We start from the raw sequence: 25837 nt of genomic DNA on the forward strand, positions 1-25837 counted from the left end.
TCTGCCTGCCTCAGCTGGGCAAACTGGAGCAAGTTTCTTCCCCTTCAAAGGCCTTGGTTTGTCCAGGTGTCTAATGGGGGACTAAGTGGTTTTTAAGGGCCTTCCTCATCTTCATCACCCTTCCTCAGCCCTACCCACCCACCACTGGCCACAGAGAAATGGCAGAGCAAGTGTCAGAAGCCACGGGGGCCAGGAAAGGAGGCAGCTGAACCTCAGTTTCCTCGTCTGTCCAGGGGGAGCCGGAAAGCCCCGTGCTGCCCACCTCACAGCTCTCAGCAGTAAGGAGACAGCGTAAGGAAGATGACCTCATTGGCGTTTATTAACAATAAACCAATAGAACACGGATGGCTTGGGGAGACACCAGGAGAGAGACAGGGCACAGAGGCTGTCACAGTTGCACAGGGGTGCCCTGCCCCATTGGAGAACGCCGTGTGCAGGAGACCTGCTCGGGCATTTTCACACCCTGCCCTCATCTCTCAGGGAAGGAGGGACCCCAGGGCCCCTCTTGTGCCTGGGGATTGAAGGTGCCAAGGCCTCTAGCCACAGGCCTGGGGTGTCGGCTGCCCACTGTCTCTGCCTTCACCCTCATGTCTGGGCAGAGTGGGCAGCATCAGGACCAGACAGATATGTGTCTCTTAGTTGCCCTGGTCTTCCACAGCCACGGCCAATCTCCCAGCAACTCCTGGAGCTGGAGGAGACAGTGAGGGCGGCCAGGACAAGGGAGAAGGGAAGAGACAGGCCCTGGGTCCTGACTATGACCCCTCGTTCCCACCTCTGCAGCGCGTACAGCTCAGGCCTCCCTCCCCTCTGTCCTAATCAGGCCCAGGGCTCCCTATGCTGGAGGGTACGGGGCCCAGCAAGGAAAGTTGTGGGGCATTCTTGGAAGTATGGGGTCTTCCTTTCTCTCCTCACCCCCAAAACCCTAGCTCAGGCCACCAGACCCTCTTGACCATCCTCCACAAGCCACCCACCTCCACCCTGTTCCCTCCAATCCAGCCTGCACCCAGAAGAATGTTCTATCGACCAGATCATGCAAACCCCTGCCCACCCCACATCCCTGGCTCCCCGCTCCCCAGCATTCTCCATTCCCACCTGAACCCTGTTGTCACCTGCTAACACCTGCTTCTCCCACCACCCTCCCTGTTCCTGAGCCCTTGGTCTCTGCCCCCGGCCTCCTCCTCGCCCCACGGGAGGAGGAGGGGCCTCCCTTCTGGCCTTCGCACCTTGGCTGGGCCAGCTCCTCCCCACTCTGACCTCTTCTTCTCTTTCTCCAAACTTGCCCATCCTCCAGGCCCTCAGGTCCCACCTCCTTCAGAGAACACGGCCTGTGCACATGAAGCCACAGGGATCTCACTCCCACCTGACCTGCTAACTCTTGACGCCCAGGGCCACACGGGCCTCAGGGTGCCGAGTCTCCCGCCGCCCAGCTTAAGATTCCGGCTGACTTGTGTGGCTCAGGCTCCCTGGGGAAAGGGAGGGCTCTGGGCCCTGAACAGAATTGAGAGGGTGGTGCTAGCTGCCACATGAGAAAGGGAGCTGGCTGGTCAGGAGGCCTGGGGTCCAGTCCCCTCTGCCAAGTGACCTTGGGTAAGTCCCTCCTCCCTGGCTTCAGTTTGTCCATCTGCAAAGTGAGGGCTGAGCAGAATCATTCTCAGCTTCAAATGGGTCTGTGTGTGTGTGTGTGTGTGTGTGTGTGTGTGTGTGTGTGTGTAGGGGGTAGACAGAGGTTTCCAGAGAGGCAGAGGCCACAAGGAGGGACTTGTACGGGGGACCAGCATCACCATGGCAACCTCCAGCAACCTCGGGCCTCTCAGACCCCCAGAGGGCGGGCTGCCCACGGCGGCCCAGGCAGGGCTCCCAGCCGTCCGCCTGCTTCCTCCTTCACATCATAGACTCCTCCTCCTCGGCGATCTCCCGGTCCACCTCCATGGCGGTGTTCTCGAAGCTGGTGATGCCCCCGTACTTGCGCATGTGCACCATCAGCGGCTTGGGCGACTGGCTCCCGGCCAGTGTGGCCACATACATGCCCGTCCGATTCTCCTCCAGCGACGGGCCCCAGTCCATGGCCGGCCGGCTGGCCTGCTGGAGCCGCTGCGGCAGAGCAAGGACAGCGGTAAACAGCTGGCGCTCATGGAGATTGCCAGAGGCAGGCACCCGGCAAAGACCTCACCACATCACCTGGATTGACCCACGCAACAACCCCGGGACGGGGGCACTAACTCCCCAGAGGGAGTCGGTCACATGCCCGGATGAGAACCCTGCTCTGCCGCTTGGAAGGTGGCATGGAATCAGCTCTCTGTGGCCTGCTTCCTCCCCTGTAACCTGGGGATCATGAGGCCTCCTGGGATGTGAGCGCCCTGAGATGAAGCACCTAGCAGGGCGCCTGGAACAGGGGAGGGCCCGTGAACGGTGGCTGCTGTTCTGATTACTCAGCAGGCCAGTCCAGGGGCCCATTCTGGGTCCCTCCCCCTAAATGCTGAGGCCTAAGGAGCTGGGAGTTTCTGGGAAGAGCCATGACGGGAGAATTGAGGCGGGGATTGTCGCTGACCTTCCAAGTGCCTGACACTGCCTCGTTCTGACTCAGTGGCAGCCTTGATCCTCCCCTCTCGGGGCACCAGCTTCCATGGAAGGTGGGAGCTGACTAAGATGATGACTAAGCCTGTACATCCTGGGTTCCTTCTTCCTCAGACCTCATTCCCCAAGCCCTCTGCCTGCCCCCACCAGGGAGAAAAGCCCCTGACCCTTCAAAGAGGCAAGACAACAAGCATGAGGTGGGGCCCACTGGAGGCCCTTAGCCCAGGGCCTAGCACGGCTCCGTGCTCAAAGCACAGTGATGCTTTTTTTTTTTTTTTTTTGAGGAAGATTAGCCCTGAGCTAACTACTGCCAGTCCTCCTCTTTTTTTTCCCTGAGGAAGCCCGGCCCTGAGCTAACATCCGTGCCCATCTTCCTCTACTTTATATGTCGGATGCCTACCACAGCATGGTGTACCAAACAGTGCCATGTCTGCACCCGGGATCCGAACCGGCGAACCCCGGGCCGCCAAGAAGTGGAATGTGCGAACTTAACCACTGCACCACCGGGCTGGGCCCCACAGTGACGCTTACTGAACTGTAGTAAGAGCAGTTACCTCACTGTTCAGAAACCTGCCAACACTTATCATCTCAGTGGAGAGAAATCCCAGTGCTCACAACGGCCTCCATGGCCTGGCCTCTGGTTTACCTTTCTGACCTCAGTTCCTGCCACTCTCTTCCAAACACTCGGATCCAGCCCTGCTGTTCTCAAACATGTCAACCCCCCTGCCTCAGGGCCTTTGCACTGATTCTCCTCCTGCCCAGAATGCTCTCCCCTTAGCTATCTAAATGGATCACCTCGTCCCTTTGGTCAGGCTTCTGTCACCTCATCAGAGAGGCCTTCCCCGGCCACGCTGGCTGAAACACCATCCTCCATCGTGCTCTATGCTGTTATCTGATTCTGGTTTTGATTTTGTTCTTGTTACGTACACCAAGTACCGCTGTCTATGTTTATTTGTTTATTGTCTGTCTCCCACATTAGAACACAAGCTCCCTGAGAGCAAGGACTTAGATTTGTCTCCGGCTGAACACTGGTGCCTGGACCAGGCTTCTCAGCCCGAGCACGTTGACACTGTGGTCTGGAGAATTCCGGGTGTGGGAGCTGTTCTGCACCCCGAAGGGGGCTTAGCAGCATCCCACCCTCTACCCACTGGATGCCAGGAGCACGCCCCCTGCACCCTGTCCTCCCAGGGCAATCACAGCTGTCTCCAGGCATGGCCAGATGTCCTCGGAGGGCAGAAGCACCCCTGAGAGAACTGCTGGCCTGGAATGGAGCACTCGCCGCCTGCCAGCTCTGTGCTAAGTGCGGCTGATTTAATCCTCACAGTAGCCCTGCAAGGGGACCTTATTGTTTCTAGCCTCCACCCCTACAGATCTTCTCTGAAAGTAAAGTTCAGTGTGGTTAGTTAAGTTGGCCAAGGTCACACAGGTGGGAAGTGGGGTTTGAACCCAGGCCGTCTGACTCCATCCTAAACTTTTAAAATACTCTGCTTCTCTGCCTCTCATAGTACCAACTGTGCGGACAGTCACAGCAACCCTATGGGTAGGTATCACTGTCCTCATTTTAAGGACAGACAAAGCAAGGTTCAGAGAGGTGCATTAACTTGCTCAGGGTCACGCAGCTGGTAAATGGCAGACTCAGGATTCCAATCCTAGTGCATCAGTGCTGGAAGCCCTGGTCTCTGAAGGTGGCACTCCTGAACTCGGCAGTGACTCCTTGGAGTGTCCCCCCACGTGTCCCCTCCACCCAGCTGGGGGCAGTTGCAGCAGCAGGGCAGCAGGGAGGCAGAGCAAGGCTTGGGGACCATGAGCTTCTGGGGGGCTGTAACCCCCGACCCTGAGCAACCCCCCACCTCCTACACTTTGCAGACACCCTGGCTTTCAAGCAAGGAGACAAGTTTCCTTTTGTAGCACAGGTGGGGCTCCTGAGGTTCAGAGAAGGCAAAGGGTTTGCCCCGGTCACACAGCAGTTGGAGGCAGAGCAGTGACTGGACTCTAGGACTCCCCCGTGGTCTGGGCGGTGTGGCCACAACCCACTTCTGCCAGGGAAGGGCTCTGAGCCTCTCTCCAGGTGGAGACAGGGAGGCAGGGTGAGGGACAGCTGAGGGACTGTATGGGAAGTGGGGGCAGTAGTGTGCTGGTGAGCAGGCTGGGGATGGGGGTGGAGGGCGCATCTGTAGCCACTTCAGTGGTATAGATATCCCCACCATGGGGCCGGCCCCGTGGCCGAGTGGTTAAGTTCGTGCACTCCGCTGCGGCAGCCCAGGGTTTCGCTGTTTCAGATCCTGAGCGCAGACATGGTACCACTCGTCAGGCCACGTTGAGGTGGCATTCCACATGCCACAACTAGAAGGACCCACAACTAAAATATACAACTATGTACTGGGGGGGGTGGGGGGGTTGGGGAGAAAAAGCAGAAAAAAAATAAAAGCAAATAATTGAAAAAAAAAATCCCTACCAATGTCCATTTCAAGCTATCGATGGTTTAACAGCTGGCTCACAACATTCGGCTGTCACGAAGCAGTACTAGCTGGTTCCAGCACACCTCTGATGGGTGTGGGGGTGTGGGGGTTTGGGGGTGTGTCAGGGGTGGATCCCCAGGCTTTCTCAGGCCCTAACAGACTTACTGAGCTCCGCTCACTATGACAGCCCCTTGCCACCAGAGGACTCCACACCCACGGACTCAAAAGTGGATGGCTCAGTGTACAGAGGGCGCCCTGAGGCTCAGAGAGGGGCAGGACCTCAGAGTGGTCACACAGCATGTCCACTGGCCCACAAGGGGTCACTACTCATATCTTCCAAGGCCTGTAGATTCCCGTGCCAAACAGCTCTATGCTTTCTGGGTCTCTCCACACAGCCCTGGCCAGGGCCAGGGCTCACACCATCATCCCATTCCCAGGTCACCTGTGGGCCACAGGAGGAGGGTGACAAGCCCACTCTCTGGGGTCCCTCCGTGTTGCCTTCGGACCCTGAGTTCCATAGGGAAGCTCTGGGCTGGTGACCTGCATTCAAGTCCTGACCTTGCCTGACTCACTGTGGGACCTTGGTAAGTCCCTTGTCCTCCCCTCGAGACATGTGAGCACTGGCCGACACTGGTGATCTTTGGACTGTGCCCCCCGCAGAGGCCTTATGTGGTGTGAGGGGCCACAGGGCAGGCCTCAGCCCCCAAGCCTGCTTCCCAGCTCAGGCTACTGGTTAGAAAAACTGCTCTTGGGGCTAACAGAGATCTGCACAGCCCTGGAGAAGGTGAGGGTGCAGAAGGTTTCTTTGCCAGCAGGTGGGCCCAGGGCAGGGCCACAGGGCGGGAGGGTGGGGGGCAGGCAGGGTGGGGCGGACTTACCTCCCAGAGTGAGCCCTCCTCTCGCAGCACGGCCACCAGCATGCCGGCGGGGATCATGAGGCAGGACAGCAGGCCCATCAGGATGCCGAGCAGCTCCGCCCAGGCTGGGAAGCGGTAGCTGCCATACTCCGATGGCTGGTACTTGACGATGCTATACACCAGCAGGGCCTGCGGGCGGGGGATCCAAGCATCACAGTGGGCCTCAGCCAGGTCCCAGGGCTTGGGGTAGCCCAGGTCTGAACTACCTCAAGGCCTGAGACAGCCCAACCCAGAGCCACTCAGTGTCTGAGACAGCCCAGTCCTAATCTGTACGAGAACCTGAGATGGTCCGTCTCTGGAGCCTTGGCAAGTCCTGAGACAGCCCAGCTCTGAAGCACCCTAATTCCTGAGATGGCCTATCCCTGAGCTGCTCCAACCTCAAGGCCCCAGCCCTAAGGCCCAGAAGCCTGAGATAGTCCCCCTCATTGTGTCGACCAATTCTAGGACTAGGCCCAGCACAGCTACAAAAGTGGGGGCATCCAGGGGGATGGGGGTAGACCAGAATCCTCACGCCCGGCCCACCCCTCAGCCCTGACAGAGGTCTACCCTGGACCAGGGCAGCCCTACCAGACTGGACACCCAGAGGGGCCCTGCCCTCAGTCCCGGGCCCCATCCAGCAGCCCTGCCTCCCATCAGGGTTACCAGGAGCGTGGCTGGGGACAGGAACAGCCAGCAGGCCCTGAAGTAGAGACCCGGTTTGAAGCCCAGCATCATGTGGATGTCCCGGCAGAACCTCTGGATGCCTGCACAGGGGAGGGGCGGGAGGAGGATGGCCCACCTGCAGGCCCACAGTGCCAGCGGCCCCTCCTCCACCCCAGCTGCCCCCACCGCAAACCCCAGCCTCGGGACCAGGGACCCAGCTGCAGGGGGCTCCAGGGTAGACTCCCACCCTCCCACTGTGGGGAGCCTCGACCCCACCTCCCAAGCCCCCTCTCACCATACACCCGGGTGACGGCGAGGCACGTGGTGATCACCACCACCATTAGCCCGAAGCTGGCGCTGTAGTCATCCAGAAGGACCAGCCAGTACATGCCCCCCTGCAATACAAGTCACAGCTCTGGGAGCCCCTCACCCCGGCCTCGCTCCCTGCTACAGCCCCTCTCCAGGCAGGCAGCGAGCAGGAAGCAGCCAGGCCAGTGGGGAGGGCAGGACGATGACAGTGTGACTGCTGTCTCCCTGCCAAGCCCTTTATATACATCATCTTATCGTAGGCTCACAACAGCCCTAGATGAAGACCCCCATTTTATTGATGGGAAAGCAGGCTCAGGGAGGGGAAGCCACTTGTCCTGGTGTCATAAAGCAACTGCAGGAAACCCAGGTCTTTCAGACTCCAAAGCCAGGACTCGGGGTCATAGGCAAAGCTGCCTGTTGGGGGAGAGGGCACTGGGCGGGCTAGGTTCCTCCCAAAGAGGAAGAAGCGGGTGGCTCAGGGAGTGCTCAGCCTGGCCACAGACACTGCTGCAGGTGCCTCCCCAGCCTCGCCACCAGCCACCCACCCTGCAAAGCCACTCACGTCGGTGGTGAGGACCAGCCCCATCAGGTACATGGCCACGCAGATGAGCCCCGAGAACACGGCCTTCTTGGGCCGCAGGTAGTATGGGAACTCGTCCGTCACAGCTGTCACAATGGTCTCCAGAAAGGCAAACTTGGGGGGAGGAAGGGGGGCGTCAGCATTCTACCCCCACGACACACATACACACAGATACACACACTCACAGAGATACACATACACACACATCACACACACGCAGATACACACTCACACAGGCACACACAGATACACTCACATATCACACAGAAATACACACATCACATACATAGACACACACAGCTACAAAGTCACATATCTCACACGCACATGCATACACACACACCACATACCCGCTGGCACGGACCAGGCTCACCTGGCTGTCCAGGCCGAGAGTCAGCAGCATGAAGAAGAAAAGGAAGGACCAGAAGGGCGACAGAGGCAGCATGGTCATGGCCTGTGGGTAGACAACAAAGGCCAGGCCGGGGCCTGGGCCCAGGGCACACGGGGTCAGCAGCCTGGGGCATGCGGTGGGCCCCACATACAGACTCTGACACACACGGGCGCTTATACCCACTCGGCAAACCCAGAGGCGTACATTAACTGCACACTTCCAACACTTTCTCACGCCTAGGGCACAGGCCGCACACTGTCAGCACTCAGTGAGCACAGGCTGATAAAACAGATGGATTAATGAGCACACGAATAAACACAAGACCCAAACATAACACCTCCTTCCAATACCCTTATGTACACAACCTTTTGCACAAACAATCCCACTAAGGCACATACTTAGACACATCCATTAGCACAAGACACTGATGCACAAGACCGTTTGTACCCTCCATTCACCTGAACACAGACATCACGACACAGGACATGACTCATCTGGACAAGTAAGGAGAGTTACTAAGATGTGATAAAACATAAGACAATCTCAGACAGAAATCTGTCTCTCTCTAAACACAGGTTAACACACACTAATTTGCACACCCATCCCCCTTTGCACAGGGACACCCAGAGACCAGCTAAGACATGTTAATTTGTGTGTTCATGCACTCACGTGTACACACACACACTTGACATACACATCCACAACCTTGCTGGTCCACACATGTGCTCACTTGCCCGGGCCCAGCTGTGCCCGACACACACCCTCACCCCTCAGCGCCGGGCAGCCTGCCCACCTGCTTTGGCTACTTGGTCCACAGGCACACCCAGCTCTTGAGACATGTAGCCCAGCACGGAGAAGATGGCGAAGCCAGCCAGGATGCTGGTGACGGCGTTGCCCAGAGTGACGATGAAGGTGTCTCTACCGGGAGACGTCCAGGCACAGGCTGGATGAGCTGGCTCCACCCTCACCCCACGAGGCCCTCCTCGGCCAGCCACCCTCCCCCCCAACTCCAGCCCCCAGGGTGTGGGAGGCTGCAGGACACTGACCTATAGATGTTCTGGTGAAACGTGTTGTAGGAGGCAAAGGTGAGGAGACCCCCGAAGCCCACACCCAGGGAGTAGAAGATCTGAAGAGCAGCTTCGATCCACACCTGTGGCAGGGAAGGAGGAAGATGGAGCGCAAAGAGAAGGGGCTGCCCACGATGGTGTCCGGAGGGCCAAGGAAAGAGGAGGAAGGAGGGGGGGCGAGAGGCGGGCGGCAGCTCCAGGGGTGGCTTGGTGAAGCGTCTGGCTCACAGGTGACGTGGGCCAGGAGCAAACTTGGCTGCAACACTTACACTGGAACTCGGGCAAGTCCCTTCCCCTTTCTGGGCCTCAGTTTCCCCAACCAGGATCTAGAAGATGATCTCTAAGACTGGTCCAGTTCTGAAGGAAGTAGTGCCTCGCGTAAATTTTTAGGAGGCTCAGCCTGGCGATAAGCCCCTGTAACCCCTTTACTCGCTCCCTGGAGCCGGGGAGACCCGGATTTGGATCCCAGCTCCACTGCTTTCTAGCTGTGTAGCCTGGGCAAGCCACATCACCTCTCTGAGCCTCGGTCCCTCACCTGTGACGAGGGGATAAGAATAATGCCTCCCTCGCGGGGTGGTGTAAGGATTAAGTGACTACATATACATGAAGTGCTAGGGCAGGTCAGGCACAGTCATCCGTCAGTAAGCAAGGCATGTTGGCTGTTGGTACCGTGGTTGTTACTGTTATTATTACTAATGCTCTGCCTGGGGTTTAGAGTCAGACAGATCTGGGTTGGAATCCCAGCTCTGCCACTCCCTAGCCGTGTGACCTTCAGCTGATCACCACCTCATTTGGGCCTCAGTTTTTTCATCCGTAAAGTGGGAGAATAACGTCTACTTCATAGGGTTGTGAAGAAAAACAAATGAAAAGGACACACAGTGCCGAACACAGTACCTGATACTGGGGGCTCACCACATGAGAGTCCCAGTCCTGGCCTCCCTTTTTCCCCAAGGGGCCCTCTTTCAACTCCCCGGCTCAGGCCAGACCCCTCCCTCCACATCCCAGCCCCAAGGGCCTCACCTTAGAAGACAACAGGTGGTGGAACTGGGGGGTGAGATAGAACTGGACGCCCTTCCAGGCCCCCGGCAAGGTGACTCCGCGGACCAGCAGCATGAGCAGGATGAGGTAGGGGAACGTGGCCGTGAAATACACCACCTGGGCGATGACAAGTGGAGATGAAAGGCACGCATGGCCCTCCTTCCACCCTGCCCCTCCGCCAGAAGTCCCCATCTTACTAACTCGCCTCCCCACCCTATGGACAGCCCCGGTTGGGAACAGCTGTCATCCCTGATGCTTCTCTTTCCCTCGCTCCCTCCCTCCACACACGGATCCCATCAGCAAAGTCCTGCCACTGCTCCCCATGGCCGTCCCACATCCAGCCACTCTCTCCAGCTCTGCCGTGCCTGGGTCCGGGCCACCACCGCCCCTTGCCTGGAGGTTATAACACTCTCCTCCCCGCCATGTCCACTCCCCCAGCCCTGCACACCCACCCTGCACGGTCACCAGACAGTGCACACTCCAAAAATCCCCTCTGCCCCGTCTCCACCGTGCCCAAACCTCTAGCCAGTCCCTCAGCAAACCCCTCCAGCTCTCGAGCTCCACGCCGACGACTCTCCTCTCCTGCTGCATGGTTTCTACCCTGTCTTTCTAGCCTTTCTTTGAATGATTCTGTTCCTCGTGGACAACACTTCTCAGCACTTTGCAGAGGCACAAGTTCTAATCTATAAGTGGTTGAGTAAACCATGCAGAAGGTTTCCAAGCCCTTCTGAAACAGCTTTACGACCCTCCTCGCCCTTCCTAACCTAAAGTGGGCATCTGTGGTTTTGTCTTCCCAGCATCTCGCCGGCCTTCTTCAGATAACAGTCCCCTGACTTTCCCTAGCTGGGGCTGATTCCATTCTCAGCTCCAGGGGTGGGCAAGTGACCCAGGCCCAGCCAAGCAGAGCACTCTGGCCCTCCTGGCCACAGTGACTGGTTCAGGGATGGAAACAGGATCCAGCTTATCTGGTAAGACTCAACTCTAGGATTTTTGAAAACTGGGAGAACCCTTCACTAAGTGGGTAAGATGTAAGCCTGGAGCTGCTGGTGGCAAGCTCCTGGAGAATGAAGCTTGAGAAGGAAGCCAGTCTGGAGGAAAGCATTGCCGAGAGATGGGGAGAACTACATTCCTATAACATCTATCGAAACCCTAGATCCAGCCGTGCCTGAAGCACACCCTTTGGACTTTCCAATTGAGTGTGGCACTTGCATCTCAAGGAGCCCTGACTCATATACCCACCCTCCAAGTATTCAACAAACGTTTGCTGAGCTCTTCAAAGTGCCAAGCACTAGGTGAGGATACAAACTTGAATAACAGATAGGTCCTGCCCTCGGCAAGTTTCTAGTCTAATGAACCAGCCGAGCTGCTGTCCATCTTTACCTCTACCTCTTTCTTCAAATGCCTCCATGCCCTCTCCCTTCCTATCTTCCCAGTTGAAGTCTATTTATCCTCTCAAGCTTAGTTCATGCCCTGCCTCCTCCGGGAAGCCTTCACCCTACCCAGCCCCTCAGGCCTCCAGGGCCTCCCAGGGTTCACCTTGCCGGAGGACTTCACACCCTTGAGGATACAGAGAAACACGATGACCCAGGCGAGCAGCAGGCAGAGGCAGAGGTTCCAGCGGATCCCCCCGGGGCTGCCGATGCCCCGGCTCCCTTGGATGTGGAGAACGTAGCGGCTGTGGGAGGTGAAGGTCTGAGTCACCCTGCCACACTCCACAGACATGGAGTGAAGCTGCGGCCAGTCTACTAGGCGATCCTGGCTATTCTCCATCTGATTCCTCCCCATCCTTCTCTGACCAGCTCTGCACCCAGGAGGCTGTCCTCTCCAGACCCCACCACCCAAGCTGCCTTCCTCCTCGTTTCCATTTGGGTTTGGCTAGTGGGAGGCAACGGCAGGAGACTGGAGGGTGGGAGGAGTGAGGGGTTGGGGTGCTTGCACACACACGTGTACACATGCATGCATGCGTGCACACGTGAATCACACATGCCATCAGAGGGTCTGGCTATGACTGCCTTCTGCCGCACAGCTCTCGTTATGCAGCCCCTCCATCCAGGCCACAAATCGCCCTGGTTCCAGTAACACCGGTCCCTCTCGCCTCCTTGGCTCAGGGATGGTACGGCTGTCCCTCTTGCTAGTCCCTGGTGCCTCCCCTTTCCTTGTGGATTCCCCGACCTCTGTAAAGTCCCTTCACCAAACTCCCTTCAGTGAAGCCCTCAGAGAGGGCTGCGTGCTTCCCGCCTGCACCCCAACCCATGAGGCGGCATGGTGTTTCCACGGACACCCCTGGAAGCTGCCAGTGACCACCTCACGTTCTTCAGCTTCAAGCTGCAGGCCCAAGCCCGCCCTTTCCCACTGGTCTGACATACTTCTCAGCAGGTGCAGACACACGGATGGACTTTAAATAGACAAATGAATGAACCAGGTAATAAATGCAGGTTGGAGACCAAAACATTTCAAGACAGGGGATCCATCTGGGGAACAATTCCTAAGAGCAGCCCTTTGAAGGTGAAGGGATGGGGATATCTGGTCTGTGTCCTCTTGTCAACCAGTGGTCCCTACCTAGGGACCAGGCTACTCTGGAATGTTCCAGAAGAGGACCAGGAATCAGGAGTCCTTGGTTCCAGTACTGCCTCTGCCACCAACTATGGAGCAAGCCTCTGCGCCTTGTTTTCTCAGCTATAAAGTAGGGCTTCGGGACAGGCTGATGAGCGGCGCTATCCTGACACCCACCAATCCTGGGGCGCTCAATGCCTGGCGCTGTGATAAAGGTTTTACGTGCATTACCTGGTCTAATTCCCACAACAGCCCCTTACTCTACTCTAGTCTTCTCTCTCCCATTAGACGAATCTGAGACAGTCCCTCCTATGGATGGTGCTGGCCCACACTCAGCACTTCACCTACTGACGCAGGAGGGGCTCAATAAATACCTATTGAAAGAAGGAGGGAGTGACTGACTGGATAACATCCTAGGAAGCAGGGACTGGTACCACCCCCTAGTACAGAGGAGGAAGCTGAGGCTCTAAAAGGTTACTCTTACCATCATCACCAGCATCACTATTATCAGTTAGCATTTATGGAGCACGTACTACCCACCAGGCTGTTTGGCACAATTTATACGTCTTCTCTCCTTTAACCCTCACAGCAGCCCTCTGAAATACTCTTATCATAGCCCCTTCAAAGAGAAAGCATCAGAAGCCACATAAATTTTTCAACATCACCCAGCTGCTCAGGTGAAGAGCTGGGATCAGAACCCAGAGTCCACCTAACGCTAGCACCTGAACTCGGCCTTCGAGGTGCACGCTGAGCCCCTTGGGGACGCCGGCACACCCCTGCCCCCGGGCCCCCTGCAGTGGCAATGGGGGCCCTCCCAGATGGCTGCCGGCTCAGACAGCCACCTGACCTCCAGTACTCCTCGCTGGGGCTGACGGTGCTGGTGAGGTTGAGGGGCAGGGCCCCGTTGCCGTTCTTGGAGCCTCTGTGCTCGAGGCAGAGGTCCGTGTTCCACCAGTTGCCACAGTGCTCCCAGGGCAGGGTGCTGGTGAGGGAGGCGAAGAGGTAGAAGAGGACGTAGGCGATGATCATGTTGTAGTAGATGGCCACCAGGCCCACGATGAGCAGCATGGCCGCGCCGGCACCTGGGCGTGGGCGCAGGGAGGTCAGGGGATGGGGGGCAGCCTCCCTGCCTTCCCCAAGCCCAGGCCACCCCGGGGACCACGGAGGCCTCACCTTTGAAGAGGGGGCTGATCTTCCAGACGGCCAGGGGCCCCAGGCTGGAGAACTGGCCGAGAGAGAGCTCGAGGAAGAAGAGGGGGATGCCGCAGATGGCTAGCATGAGGAAATAGGGCACGAGGAAGGCGCCTGTGGGCAGGAGGGAGGGTGGGGGGGTCCGGCTGGGTCAGCTCCCCCTGGAGCCCAGCTCCAGCCCCGCCCCTCCCCGACACGACCTGTGACCCCACGGAGCACTTCTCACGTGGTGGAGTGGGACTGTCTGCTTTTACACCAGGAGACCACTGAGGACCAAGGGGCGGGGTGAGGGGGATTAACTCACCTCTGAGGCCCCAGTGCCCAGACCAGGGCAGGGCTCAGAGCAGACAGTGAGCAAGCGAATGAATAAATGAGTCAATGAATGAGTGAATTCCTGCTGAAGAAAGTGCAAACTCCCCAGTAGGAAAATCAACACCCTTCAGCACCCGGCTTCCATCCTCCTGCCTCTCTCCCTCCCCCGTCGCCTCAGATGCTGGTGGCTGCCACCCGCGGTCTCGTGTGTCCAACATCTCGTCCCCTTTTCTTCTCATAAAGGCAGCCAGATCCTTTAGAGAACAGCCCACCGCCATATGGCTCTGCAAGGGCTGCCAGCCCCCGGCCCGCCCCTGGCCCACACCCGCCCCGGCGTGGGCAGGTATCTCAAGCAGGCCCATGATAGACCTTCCCTGCAATTCCGTACAGATGCATTCAGAGAGGGCAGCTCTGAGGATGAGGTCATCCCGAGCTGTCTCTGGCCACACCCCACCCCTACTGCCAGGAGGAAGCCTGTCCCAGGAGAAAGTGAGGTCAGCATACAAAGGGAAAAAGAGTCGGGGACGAGGGAGATGGAGTTCCTGGAGGTTCAGAGGCCAGCTCCAGTCCCACACTTCCCAGTCCTATCAATCCATCTTGTCCTGGCTTCATCTAGTTTTGTTTGGCTTTCTGTCTTCTGTCGATAGGCGCTTCTCTAACGAGTTCGGCAGAGATGGGAGGAGATATACAGTGCTTGCTGGTGGGAACGCGTCGGCTCTGGAGAAAGATAGTCCTGGGTGGAAGGCTGGCTTGGCCATCACGTGAGCTTGGGCAGGGAAGCTGGCCTCTCCAAGCCCTGGCTGCCCCGTCAGGACCTCGGTGCCCACCCAGGAAGGTCGTCTTCAGGGCTAAATGAGACAGGCATGGGGAGCACCAAGCCTGGGGCCTGGCAGATGGTGAGTGCTCCACCCCACTATAGATAATGAGGCTTAGAACAGTCACTTGATGGAGAAGCAGGGACAACAGAGAATTTGTTTAAGATGGGAGAGACTTTTGTTTGCAGTCTGAATGGAAGGAACCAGGGGAGGAGGATGGCTTGGAGATTCAAGAGCAGGAATGAGTGATGGAGTGAGGTTCTGGAGGAAGGGGTGAGGTGGGGGGCAAAGGGGGAACTATTAAGAGCACAGTGATTGGTCACTGACAGGCAGATACAGCCCTTTATCACGAAGCAGAGGCAGCCCCCTCTGCCCATCACTCAGGGCCCAGGAGGTGCCAAAGCTTAGAGAGAGAAGCAAGTGGGTACCCATGCTGGGGATGAGAGAGAGTGGGGAGGGGCCTGGGTGATGAAAAGGGACAAAAGGGGCAAGGTGAGCTCCCTCCTTCCAGCCCCAAGTCACTACAAACCACTTTCAATGAATTCTGCCCAAGGTCACATAGGAGACAGTGGCCGAGGCCACTTAAAACCTCACTCCAACCCGAGCCTTGGCCCATCGCTCTTGGCCCATCCCCCTGGATGCCCCTCAAGCAGCACCTCAGGCCCATACCTCCTCCGTTGGTGTAAGCTCGATAGGGGAAGCGCCAGACGTTGCCCAGGCCCACACAGTAGCCAATGCAGGACAGCAGGAAGTCCAGCTTGCCTGTCCAGTTCCCCCGGTCTGCAGCAAAGTCCACGTCCAGGTCCACATCTCCCTGGTCACTGGGGGTCATCAGCAGGTCTGGGGTGACAGGCTACCAGTAAGAGAGAACCAAGGGGTGAGAGAAAAAAGTGAGGCCAGGTTGAAACTCTGACCCTGACACAAGAATACGGACTTGATAGGACTCCATGCAAAGACACTCTACTGCTTCAGATACTCAACCGCGCGCTTCTGGGCATCCGTGGTCATACGCAGGAGCTCCTCCGGGTCTTAGGTGACTAGAAACTTATGAGATCTGCAGGGTGGCTCAGGCATTAAGTAAGCCACCTTGATCTTGGCTAACGCAGAGGTTGAATCAAAGGAGGGCCCTATTTCAGTGATGATGACAACAATGATGATCTTAGTAACAGTGACCATGCGCTGAGCCTTCTGTGTGCTCACGGCACTGAACATTTCACTCACATTACCTGATTTCATTCTCAAAACAACCCTGTGAGCTAAGCATTCGTCCAAGCTCCATCGTAATTATGGGGGAAACTGAGGCTCCAAGAGGCATCATGGCATACCCAAGGTTTTTACAGCACTGGCTAGAGGGAGAACCAGGTCTCGAGCCCAGAGATTCCTGATGCTGAAGTGCACGTCTTCAACCACCAGGGCTGCAGTTTGGCTACTCCATCCAGGACATCGTATTTTAAGAAAGACACAGACAGTTTGGAGCACGTCCAAAGGGCAGGTGGCCAGACTGGAGGGTGTTCAGGAAAAGCGGTTACAGGAGGACAAGAAGAAGTCGCTTAAGCCCTGACTTGTCTCAGAACGTAATCTTCCTGTCACCGGAGGAGAGATGCATGCACAGGGAACTGAGGGCAGCTCTCCCTGAGGGTCCATCTCGCAGCAACCCCCACAAGCCCGTAATTCCAGGAGTGTGGGGAAGTCTACTGGGCATTGTCCCTTCAAGCTGGGGCTGAGAGATGGAGGCCCTCCTCCAGGTGCTTGGAATCTGGTCCCGAGGGATGTGAGTTAGCATGTCTGTGAGCTACCTGGGTTTAGGGCCTGGAAGAGGATGACTACCTAAAATTCAGAGAGTAGGGCCTGGCCCGATGGTGCAGTAGTTAAGTTTGCACGTTCTGCTTTGGCGGCCCAAAGCAGGTTCAGATCCCAGCTGTGGACCTACGCACGACTTGTCAAGCCATGCTGTGGCAGGCGTCCCATATATAAAGTAGAGGAAGATGGGCACAGATGTTAACTCAGCACCAGTCTTCCTCAGCAAAAAAGAGGAGGATTGGAGACAGATGTTAGCTCAGAGCTAATCTTCCTCAAAAAAGAAAATTCAGAGAGTAGTTCCCAGAAGTGACCCCAGGAATGGGTCAGGAGAAGGGGGCAGCCACATCTTTCCTGCTTGCCTCTGAAAGTCACACCCTACAGTAGGGAAGAATGGAACTGCAAAGAAGGCCAATTATCAAAAAACGTCCGTGGTTTTCAGAGAGGAGAAAGGGTCCTGCTGAGAAACGGTGGTGGGAATGCAGTGACTGGGAGTCAGGAGACCATAATTCTAGTCCCAGGTCTGGGCCAATTCACTGTGCAACTTTAGGAAAGAGTCTTCTGAGCCTCAGTTTCCCCATCTGGACACCAAGGGGATTGGATAGATCAGTGTTTCCAAAAACACATCCCTTGGGATGTTCATAGGTGTTCGGTGGAACAAAGGATTCTTGAATCAAAGAAGTTTGGGGAAAGCTGGGTTAACACAAGGTAAAACAGGCTCCTTTGCTGCAGGACTTGTCAGATCCTTTAATGGACCAATATGCACCGTGACTCTCCAAATAGCGACTAGAACAGATGGTATTCTCCAGTTCTATTTAAGAAAAGGGTTTCAAGGAGCTAGCATGCTGGGATATACTAGGGGAAATGCAAGTCTAGAGGATCTCTATCTAATAGTCTTCTGGCTCTGATGCTCTGAGGCCAGCTTCCCCAAAGAGCCTTCCCTGGAGACACTTGCAGTGCTTGAGGACCAGAGAAGACCCACGCACAGGGACTCAGTAAGTAGCAACTGACCAGATTTGGGTTTCTCCCCTAAAATTGCCCTTCCTGGCACCAGCCCGGGTAGGTGTCTTCACACAAATCAGGTGGTGACAGAGGAGGCTTTGCTGGGGATTTGTCATATGAGCACTGCTGGGGTGAAGTACGAGTGTCACAGGACTGGAGGTGTCCGGCTGCAGGGCCAGGATGGGGGCAATAGGTGCAGGTGGCAGAAATGGGTAACAGCGCTGGGTTGACTTTCAACGGTAGCAGCAACCATGGGTGTGACCCCGCCAGACGCTGGCTATGGGCCAGAGGGGCCGTGGTGACGGGGACAGCATGGCATGATTATGGGTGATGGTGACAAAGATGAAGAGCAAAAACAAGCTGCTTTTCAATAACCTGGCTCCAAGGGTGGAAACAAACACGTGCCTGGCGGTTCCTGAGCTGCGGTCTCAGACAAGCTGGGGTGCAGGGAGCAGAGCCCCCAGACCTCTCTGACACCCACCCTTCCCTCTGATGCCCTTTTCCCCAAGGCTTCCTCTCTAGCTGGTGAGCACCAGCCCTCTGGAACCGCGCTCTCCCAGGTGAGCTCCAAAAGGGACATGATAGCAGCCAGTGGACACTGGCCCCTGGTATTGGGTGGCGAGGAGGGCCTGTCACCCTATGCCCCAGCTGGCAGGAGGGCCTGGTAATGAGGCTCCTCTGATGCCTCCTGAGAAGCTGCTGCCCTTTCTATGTTCACAGAGCGGTCCTGGCTCTCTGTTTCCATGGTGATAAGAGTTCCAAGAGCAGGATGCTGCCAGCTCTTCCGTCCCCCCCTCCCCCAATCAGAGGAAAGCCCGCTTCTGCTCCACGGGCAGGGGATGGGGTCCTCCAGAGCTGAGCCAATCCGAAGCCCACCTGGAGCCCCCACTCCCACCATGGGGTGAATCCCAGGAGGCTGGCACAGAGAGGATGGAACTGGTTGGAAGAGAGAGGAAAGCAGCCAAATCAATGGGGCAGGCTTGGAAGCTGAATGAATGGCTTTGCCAGACCTGCATGCCCTCTTTTAGGAACCAGCAGATGTAGGTCACCAGCAGCGGCAGGGGCTGGGAGAGGTCGGACTGCCCAAGCCAAGGCTCTCACACCTTCCTCAGGATGAGAGACAATAGGAATCTGGAGTCCAACCTCGTCATTGTGCAGCTGAGGAAATTGGGATTCAGGGAGAAGGGATGAGCCCAAGGTCAAACAGCAAGTTAAGGACAGAGCAAGACCAGGACCCAGCCCCCTGACTCACAGCCCAGCGCTCTTCTCTGAACAACGGTGCTTCTTTGCTGACACCTGGCATTTCCTCACTCCCTGCCCCCTTCTCCCTGAGACCAAGGGAGGGGGACCCTGAGGCCAGGCGGCCCCACCCTCGCCCTGTTGGTCCTAGGTTACTCAGCCCACCTTCAGGAAAGCAGTAACTGCACCCCTCTGTGCCTCGTATTCCTGGTCTATAAAGTGGGGCTAACAAGACCTAGCCCCCAGAACTGTTGGAAGATTACATGAGACAAAGCTTCACACAATGTGGCTACTACCATGATGTGTGGCCTTGTGACAGTGAGGGGCGGGGACTCTTGTGGGGAGGGAGAGGAAAGGGGAGAGAGTAAGAGGGTGCAAAAGAACAGGGGGAGGAATCAAGAAGACCCAAGAGACCCACAAATGGCCCAAAGAAGTCACTCATGTCAGCAAATCAAAAGAACCCACGTATCACAGTGGTTCCATGCCCAGCTGCCCAAGGGCAGAGAGCTTGAATGAGTGTGTGTGTGTGGGGTGGGGGGGTTGGGGGAGGGAAGTGGTCAATAACAGCAGCCCTGTGAGCAGTTCTCTCACATCTACCAGCCCCTGTGAGTTCACAGCATCCCCTACCCCAGGACTGTGGGCCTGCTTTTGGTGCCTGGACAGTGGGGATGGACCAGTGATGGTCCAGGTTAGAGAACGGACTTGCCCAAAGTCACAGGGGAAGTGGCATCTGCAGAAATAGGGTCCAGGAGTTCTGACTCCTTGGCTAGTCCTGGTACTTTTAAGCCAAAAGCCAGAAAACTTCCTCCAATACTCTCCCTCCCCATGCACACAGGCACCTTGGCTGGGAGGTCCAACCCCACATGACAAGGTGGGGAGGGGCAGAGGTCTGGGCCCAGGGCCCCAGGAACGTATAGATTTGGGCCCCCTCTCTCATGCCAGCTTCCACTCCACTCCCAGATCCCTTTCCCATTTCCTCCCTTGTGCCTTTGCTTCCCTTCAGCCCTGCTGAGGGGCACCCTGGGGTCCTAGCAGGGAAGCTAAAGCTGCCGGTAGAAGGATGGGGAAGCAGGTGGTGGGCCCAGCAGGGCAGGAGCGCGGCAGGAAAGAGGAGGTCCCCCTGCTAGCTCTCGGAGTCTGCTTCAGTGTAGAGCGCATGGATGAGGGCCAGGTCGACGCCCCCATCCCTCACCCCCGAAAGCTCAAGGCTGGCGCTCAGCTGTTCTAGTCCCCAGCCCCCAGTCAGCTCCTGGGGGAAATGGGCGGGGGCCTGACCCCAGCCACCCCTACCCCGCGCCTCCTGGGGCTGCAGACACCTGTTCGCAGGACCTGGCCCAGTGAACCCGGGCCCCCATCACACTACATCCAGACCCCCAAGCAGTTGGAGGAACACCTTCCCCCTCTCATCGCCAGACCGTGACCTCGGCTCTCCCCGCAGTCCAGCTCAGCCTGGCCTCCCCAAGAGCCCTGAGTCGGGTCCAGGTGCCCTCTCCACCCTCCCGGGGCCTCGATGGGGGCGGGCCTCCGCACCCCTCCCTCAGGTGCGCCCCCGCCCTCGCGCCCTACCTTGCGGAGGTGAGCTCCCTGGAGCTTCTTCATCTTGGAGGGCGGGTTACTGGGGCTTCTGGGCTTGGCTTCCCCTGAGCGCAGAGCGCGAGCGAGCGAGCGAGTAAGAGATGCGCCGCCGGCCGGCCGCCGCGCCTTTGCCCCGGCGGCTCCCGCGCACCGGCTGGGGGGGCGCGGACGCAGGCGCTGCCGTCTGCCGGCTGCGGGCGTGGGGCGAGGGCCGGCCGCTGCGAACGCCCTGCCTCTCGCTGCGCAGCGCCCGAGGCTGGGGACCAGTACACGGCTGCGCCCGCGTAGACACCCAGACAGACGGTCTGACGGATGGACGGCGGGGGGATGCGCGCGCCCCCGCACGCAGAGCTGCGGATTGGAGGGGCCCGAGCGCGTGAAAGGGTGGGGTAGGGGGGGGATCCGCGACGGAAACTCTCGGAGGTGTGGAGGCCTCGGCCACCGTCTTCTGCGTGACCTTGGGCAAATAACCTGCCCTCTCTGGGCCTCCCGGTCTCCAGCTGGGCAGTGAGGGAGGCAGGCCATGCGCACGGGCATCAGCCGCTCCTCCTCTTCTTTGCTGTGTGACCTTGCCCCCATCACTTAAGCTCCCTGCGCTGCCGCTTCTTCATCTGGAAAATGGGCATAAGAATCTTGCTTTCTTTATCAGGTTGTGAGGAATTCGGGAGAGTGTGCTTAGAAAACATTTAGCACAGGGCCTGGCACGTGGTAGGGGCTCAGTTAGCATTTGTTGACTGATCGTGGATTGCCCACTCCTGGCAACAAAAGAACAACAGCCGTTAGTCAGATGTTTGTCCAATTATCCAATCCACCAATATTTATTGAGCACCTAAAGGGTGCCAGGTCCCAGTCGAGGTCTTATTTTCTCAACACAGTGACCTGGAAAGGCAAATGGTAATATCCCTATTTTACAGACAAGGAAACTGAAGCACAGAGAGGTTAAGTTGCTCACCCAAGGTCACAGAGCTAGTGAGTGACACCAGTGACAAAGTCAGGCCTTGGGGACCTTCTGAGCTAGCGGTGGTCCTGAACACTCCTCCTTTCCTAGGGATGAAAGCCCAACAGGGAGGTTTGGGAGAGGAGAAGTGGCAGGGCAAAGGCCACTGTGTTGCTATGATGGTTTGTGACTCAGATCATGAGCACCTGGGTTCCTGTCTGCCAGCAGTGTGACCTTAGGAATGTGACAGTCTCACATCTGTAAAATGGGCCATCGGCCAGCACCTTCTTAGCTGACCTCTCAGAGTGTGGCTGGGATCCAGTGAGCCCGTGGCTAGGATGGGAAGTTAGCCGGAGTGATCATAGGCATTGGTTTGTGGGAGGGCGCCAGTGCGTGCGTGCGTGCTAGTGGACACGACATATACATTACAAACCGTGCCCCTTTCACGCTCAACAGTGCCCCAGTTCAGACACTAAATCACAGGACTGCCCGACCATCAGCCAACATGGGGAGGCCTTTGGGGAAAGCGAGGATGATGTGGATAATGTGCTGCCTCTCACACCCCAGGAGCCTGGAAGAAGGTGGGAAGAGTTTAAGTCAAAGCACAGGCTGGGATGAAGGGCCTGGCTGCGTCCCACCCACCACTTCCTTCCAGGGCCCACCCAGCTGCTCCTTGCTTTAAGCCTGGCCTCACAGGGCGTGCCAGGGGCTCTCCAGAGCCAGGAGGAAGGAGCTCCTTGGCCATGAATGTGGAAGGAAGGAGCGTTCATTGAGCTCAACTGTGGGCATTAGATGAGCTCATATCCAATATCTAATTTTTAATTCTTCCCAACAGTCTGGGAAGACAGGTTTGTGCGTCCCCATTTTGCACCTGAGGACACTGTCTAAGAGGAGTGAAGCTGCGTGCCCAAGGTCACACAGAGCACTGAATCTCTGGACTCTGCAGACAAAGCCAGGAGGGCAACAGCCAGCGGATCCTGAACCCAAGGAGGCCCAGGTAGGACCCCGTCCCCGGCCCCAGGGCCTGCCACCACATCTCTTACAGGACAGGCAGCACAGCTTTGCTGAGCCACCCCTTCCTGTTGGCACATGGGTTCGCAGACACTATGGAAGGCACAGAGAACCACAGGAACGGGGAGTCGGGGTGGGCATTGGCCCAGGAGCCCTGGAAGACTGGCCTCTTGATGGCCCCTTCCCAGCAGCACCTGCTCCCCCAGATCCAGCCCTGGGGGGAGCCAGCCCTGGGGTAGGGGAGGGAACAGGGCTGAGACTTTATCTTTCCTCAAGCAAACGCCTCAGGGCATGACCACTGAACAGCAGCGGCAGTCACTGGGGCTGTCAGTACAAATGGGTTCTAGGCCCACGCCTTCCAGATGGGGAAACTGAGGCTCAGGAGAGGCAGGTCTTGCAAAATCACCCTGTGCAGCCGAGGTAGGGTCAGTCCCGGAATCCAGGAGTCTGACCCCACCCGGGCCCTGCCCTCCAGATCACAGCTGTCTGCCACCCTCTCCCATCACCACGGCCCTTGTCGGAATAGTCTGTACTTCATAGACCAAACCAAACCCCAACCTCTTCTAGAAGACATTGTCCACATTAGTCGATCTACCCACTGAAGCCCTAGTTTTATGATTATACAACTGGCCATGAGTTCAGCTATCAAACATCTTTGACAATTGCTGCCACCACTGTCCCCTAACGCCCTCCCAGAGGAAGTTGGGTACAACTTAGCAAGATAACTACTTAGGCATCCATGTCAGTCAATCTGTCTCCCTTTCCACCTTCCCCTCCTCTCTCAGCCTCTCTCTCTGTCTGTTTCTCCAGGTCTCACATCAAACCAGACGTGAGATGTGTGCTGATTTAAGGAAAGTGTTAGATGAAAATGTACTTCCTTTTGTTATATGGAGATATTTTTAAATGCATATAAATAAACATTTTTAATTCGCTTGAACGTTCAGACTTGATCGCTGCAGAACATGTGTTTTGTTTCACCGGCGAGTGGCGACTGTGAAAAATGAGGGTCCAGACCACTAGTCCATCTGGTGTGATTCAGAGACAGTGATTCCAGAGCAGCCGTGCTGGGGCAGGACTGCCCTGCAGGCCACCCTCTCCTCGCCTGCTGTGCTGCCTGCTTCTGCCTCCCACTGGCTGGGCATCTCATCCCCGCAGAGCCAGGCTGGTTTCCGGAGCGCCACAATCCTCCGGTCCCCGCAGCATAACCTATTACACACACACACACACACACACCCCGGGCTGCTGGAGACCTCCTCCATGAGAACACTCCACTGCCAGCCCTGCGCCTGAGCCCTTCCCCGGAGCTGAGCTGTGTGCTCTCTGCTTGGCCCGCCCAATCTCTCAGCAGTCATGATGGGACCGGTGCCTCCACAAGACAGGCTCTCAACACGGCGTTAGGGGTTTATTGGGGAAATTGTACGCCAAACATAATGCTGATGTGCATGTTTCTGATTGGCTAGAGGCCATGACCAGGCCATGGGCCTTTGGGGGCCGGGCCAGTCCAGTCTGACTTTTGTCTGGAGCCCCGGTCTCCAGCATCAGCGCAGGGCCTGCCACCACGCAGAGGAGGAACATAAAATTGCTGGATGCAAAGCAGAAGCAGCATCGCCATTCCCAGTGGGAAAGCTGGAACACCTCCTAGCATTGGGGAGGGTGCAGGGATCCCTTTCCTGAGCCATTACAACACCCCAGTCTCTGGTGGAACTCTCCGGGTGACAGGGAACTCACTCCTTCACAAGGCAGCCCGTGGCACTGTTTGGAAGTTGTCTTAGATAAAAAGTTCCTATTTCATGGAGCTCAAACGCCAACTGACAGGTGATCGCCAACGCAACCTGTGGGCCCCACCCAACCCCCTGACCGCCCGTGTGGACAGCAGCTGCAGCTCACCCAGCCCGCCAGGCCTGGCCACTGACCTCCTGCCAGGCAGAGGTCTTCCTGTGGCTGGGGACAGGCTTGTCCTGCCTCAGATCCTCCCAGTCTCCGTCTGTCCTCAGGATTGGGGGTGGGGTGGTTAAAACATCAGTCAGGTCTGCCAGCACCTCACACTAGGATGCAAGAGCTCCATGAGCAGGTGACTGAAACACAGTACTTACCATGTGCCAGGCCCTCTGCTAAACGCAATTCTAAGATAGGTTAGAGTACTTTATTTCCACTTGACAAATGAGGAGGAGAGGCTCAGAGAAGCTAAGTAACTTGCCCGAAGTCTCACAGCTTGGAAGTCGTCAGGCTGGAGCTCAGGGCATCTGACAACAAGATCTGCTGCCGAACTTGTGTCACAGCTGAAGCGTGGCCCTCCAGCCCACAGCATCCCCACACTCCAGACTGTGCGGTGTTCAGTGGGGCGCTGGTAAGTGCTGGCAGGGGGCGCCTGGGTAGCAAAGCATGGGGAATGCTGGATTAAAGGAAACTCAAGGGGTTTCTTTGCTGTGACACTTGTCAGAGGCTTTGATGTGCTAACGCACCACTGTGACTCCCTGAAGGGGAGTCTGCAGGATTTCCCAAACTTACTTGCCCAGAGCAGTTTCTTTTTGGTAAATGAACTGCCCAGTTTTACAGATGGGAAAACGAGGCTCAGAGAGGGGATGCAGTTACCCCAGGGTCACACAGCAAATGTCTTTGAAGATCAGAATATTCACTCTCTGCTGGCCACCCTTCCACCAACCCACTTCCTCTGCTCCTGGAAGCTTAGTCCTTTCCCCTGGTACCATCTGGTTCCCATGCCTTAGATGTCCAGTGTCCTCGGTGAAGCCAGGGTGCCTCCCAGGCCACCAGTAGGAGGAGAGAGAGAGGTGCCCTCAGGGGCTTGTGTGGGGACCGGATCCACCTCGGGCATTGCTGTCATGTGCCCCAGGAGCAAAGGGCAGACAGGCGGGCTGTGCACACTTTTTATGGCTGGGCCACCTCCCAGAACAGTAAACAGAGGGGCAGGCAGCTGGCACCGGAGTCCTCTAGGGAGAGAAGGCCCCAGGTAGCAGATGCCTGCCCACCTCTGGAAGGCAGTTGAGAACAGCAACTTTTCTCAGGAGTTTAAAAAAATCCTACTTTAAGTTCCTATTGTTCATCTTCTTTTTTACCATTCCTCCCTTATTGGCATGACAGCACCTACTAGTTCTTTAGGCCTCAGTTCAAACATCACCTCCTCCAGGAAGCCTTCGGGACCCTCCGAGATCAGCTGGGAGCCCGCTCTGGACTCCTGGGATGCTGTCTTTCCCCGATGCCCAGAGCACAGCTCAGACTGAGAACTTTTGGGGGACAAGGACTGTGCATTCCCTAGGCCCGGCCATGCCTAGCGCATGGGGGTGCCCAACGAATGTCACCTGTTAAAAGAAAAACTTGAGGGGTCAGCCCGGTGGCGCAGCGCTTAAGTGCGTGCGTTCTGCTTTGGCGGCCCGGGGTTCACCGGTTTGGATCCCGGGTGCGGACATGGC

The 25837-nt window shown here is 57.1% G+C and overlaps 1 protein-coding gene and 1 long non-coding RNA gene across 2 annotated transcripts; one reads left to right on the top strand and one right to left on the bottom strand.

Annotated features, from left to right (window-relative positions):
- Window positions 1–296: 296 nt before the first annotated feature.
- On the bottom strand, window positions 297–20816 carry SLC6A7 (solute carrier family 6 member 7). Its single transcript, XM_001917708.6, has 14 exons — window positions 20453–20816; window positions 15518–15701; window positions 13704–13835; window positions 13378–13612; window positions 11514–11652; window positions 9960–10094; window positions 8919–9022; window positions 8666–8790; window positions 7855–7967; window positions 7464–7595; window positions 6888–6987; window positions 6593–6693; window positions 5912–6079; window positions 297–2091 (listed from the first exon to the last, which is right to left on the bottom strand). Exons 1-14 carry the CDS (start codon window positions 20483–20485, stop codon window positions 1882–1884), a joined length of 1911 nt encoding a protein of 636 aa, XP_001917743.5. The 5' UTR covers window positions 20486–20816; the 3' UTR covers window positions 297–1881.
- Window positions 17331–23352, top strand: LOC111767764 (uncharacterized). The gene is made up of 3 exons (XR_011425506.1): window positions 17331–17640; window positions 22234–22395; window positions 23220–23352. It is a non-coding gene; the product is annotated as an uncharacterized lncRNA (long non-coding RNA).
- Window positions 23353–25837: the final 2485 nt, after the last annotated feature.

The sequence above is a fragment of the Equus caballus genome, chromosome 14, assembly GCF_041296265.1.
Source record: "Equus caballus isolate H_3958 breed thoroughbred chromosome 14, TB-T2T, whole genome shotgun sequence".
NCBI classification, from domain to species: Eukaryota; Metazoa; Chordata; class Mammalia; order Perissodactyla; family Equidae; genus Equus; species Equus caballus.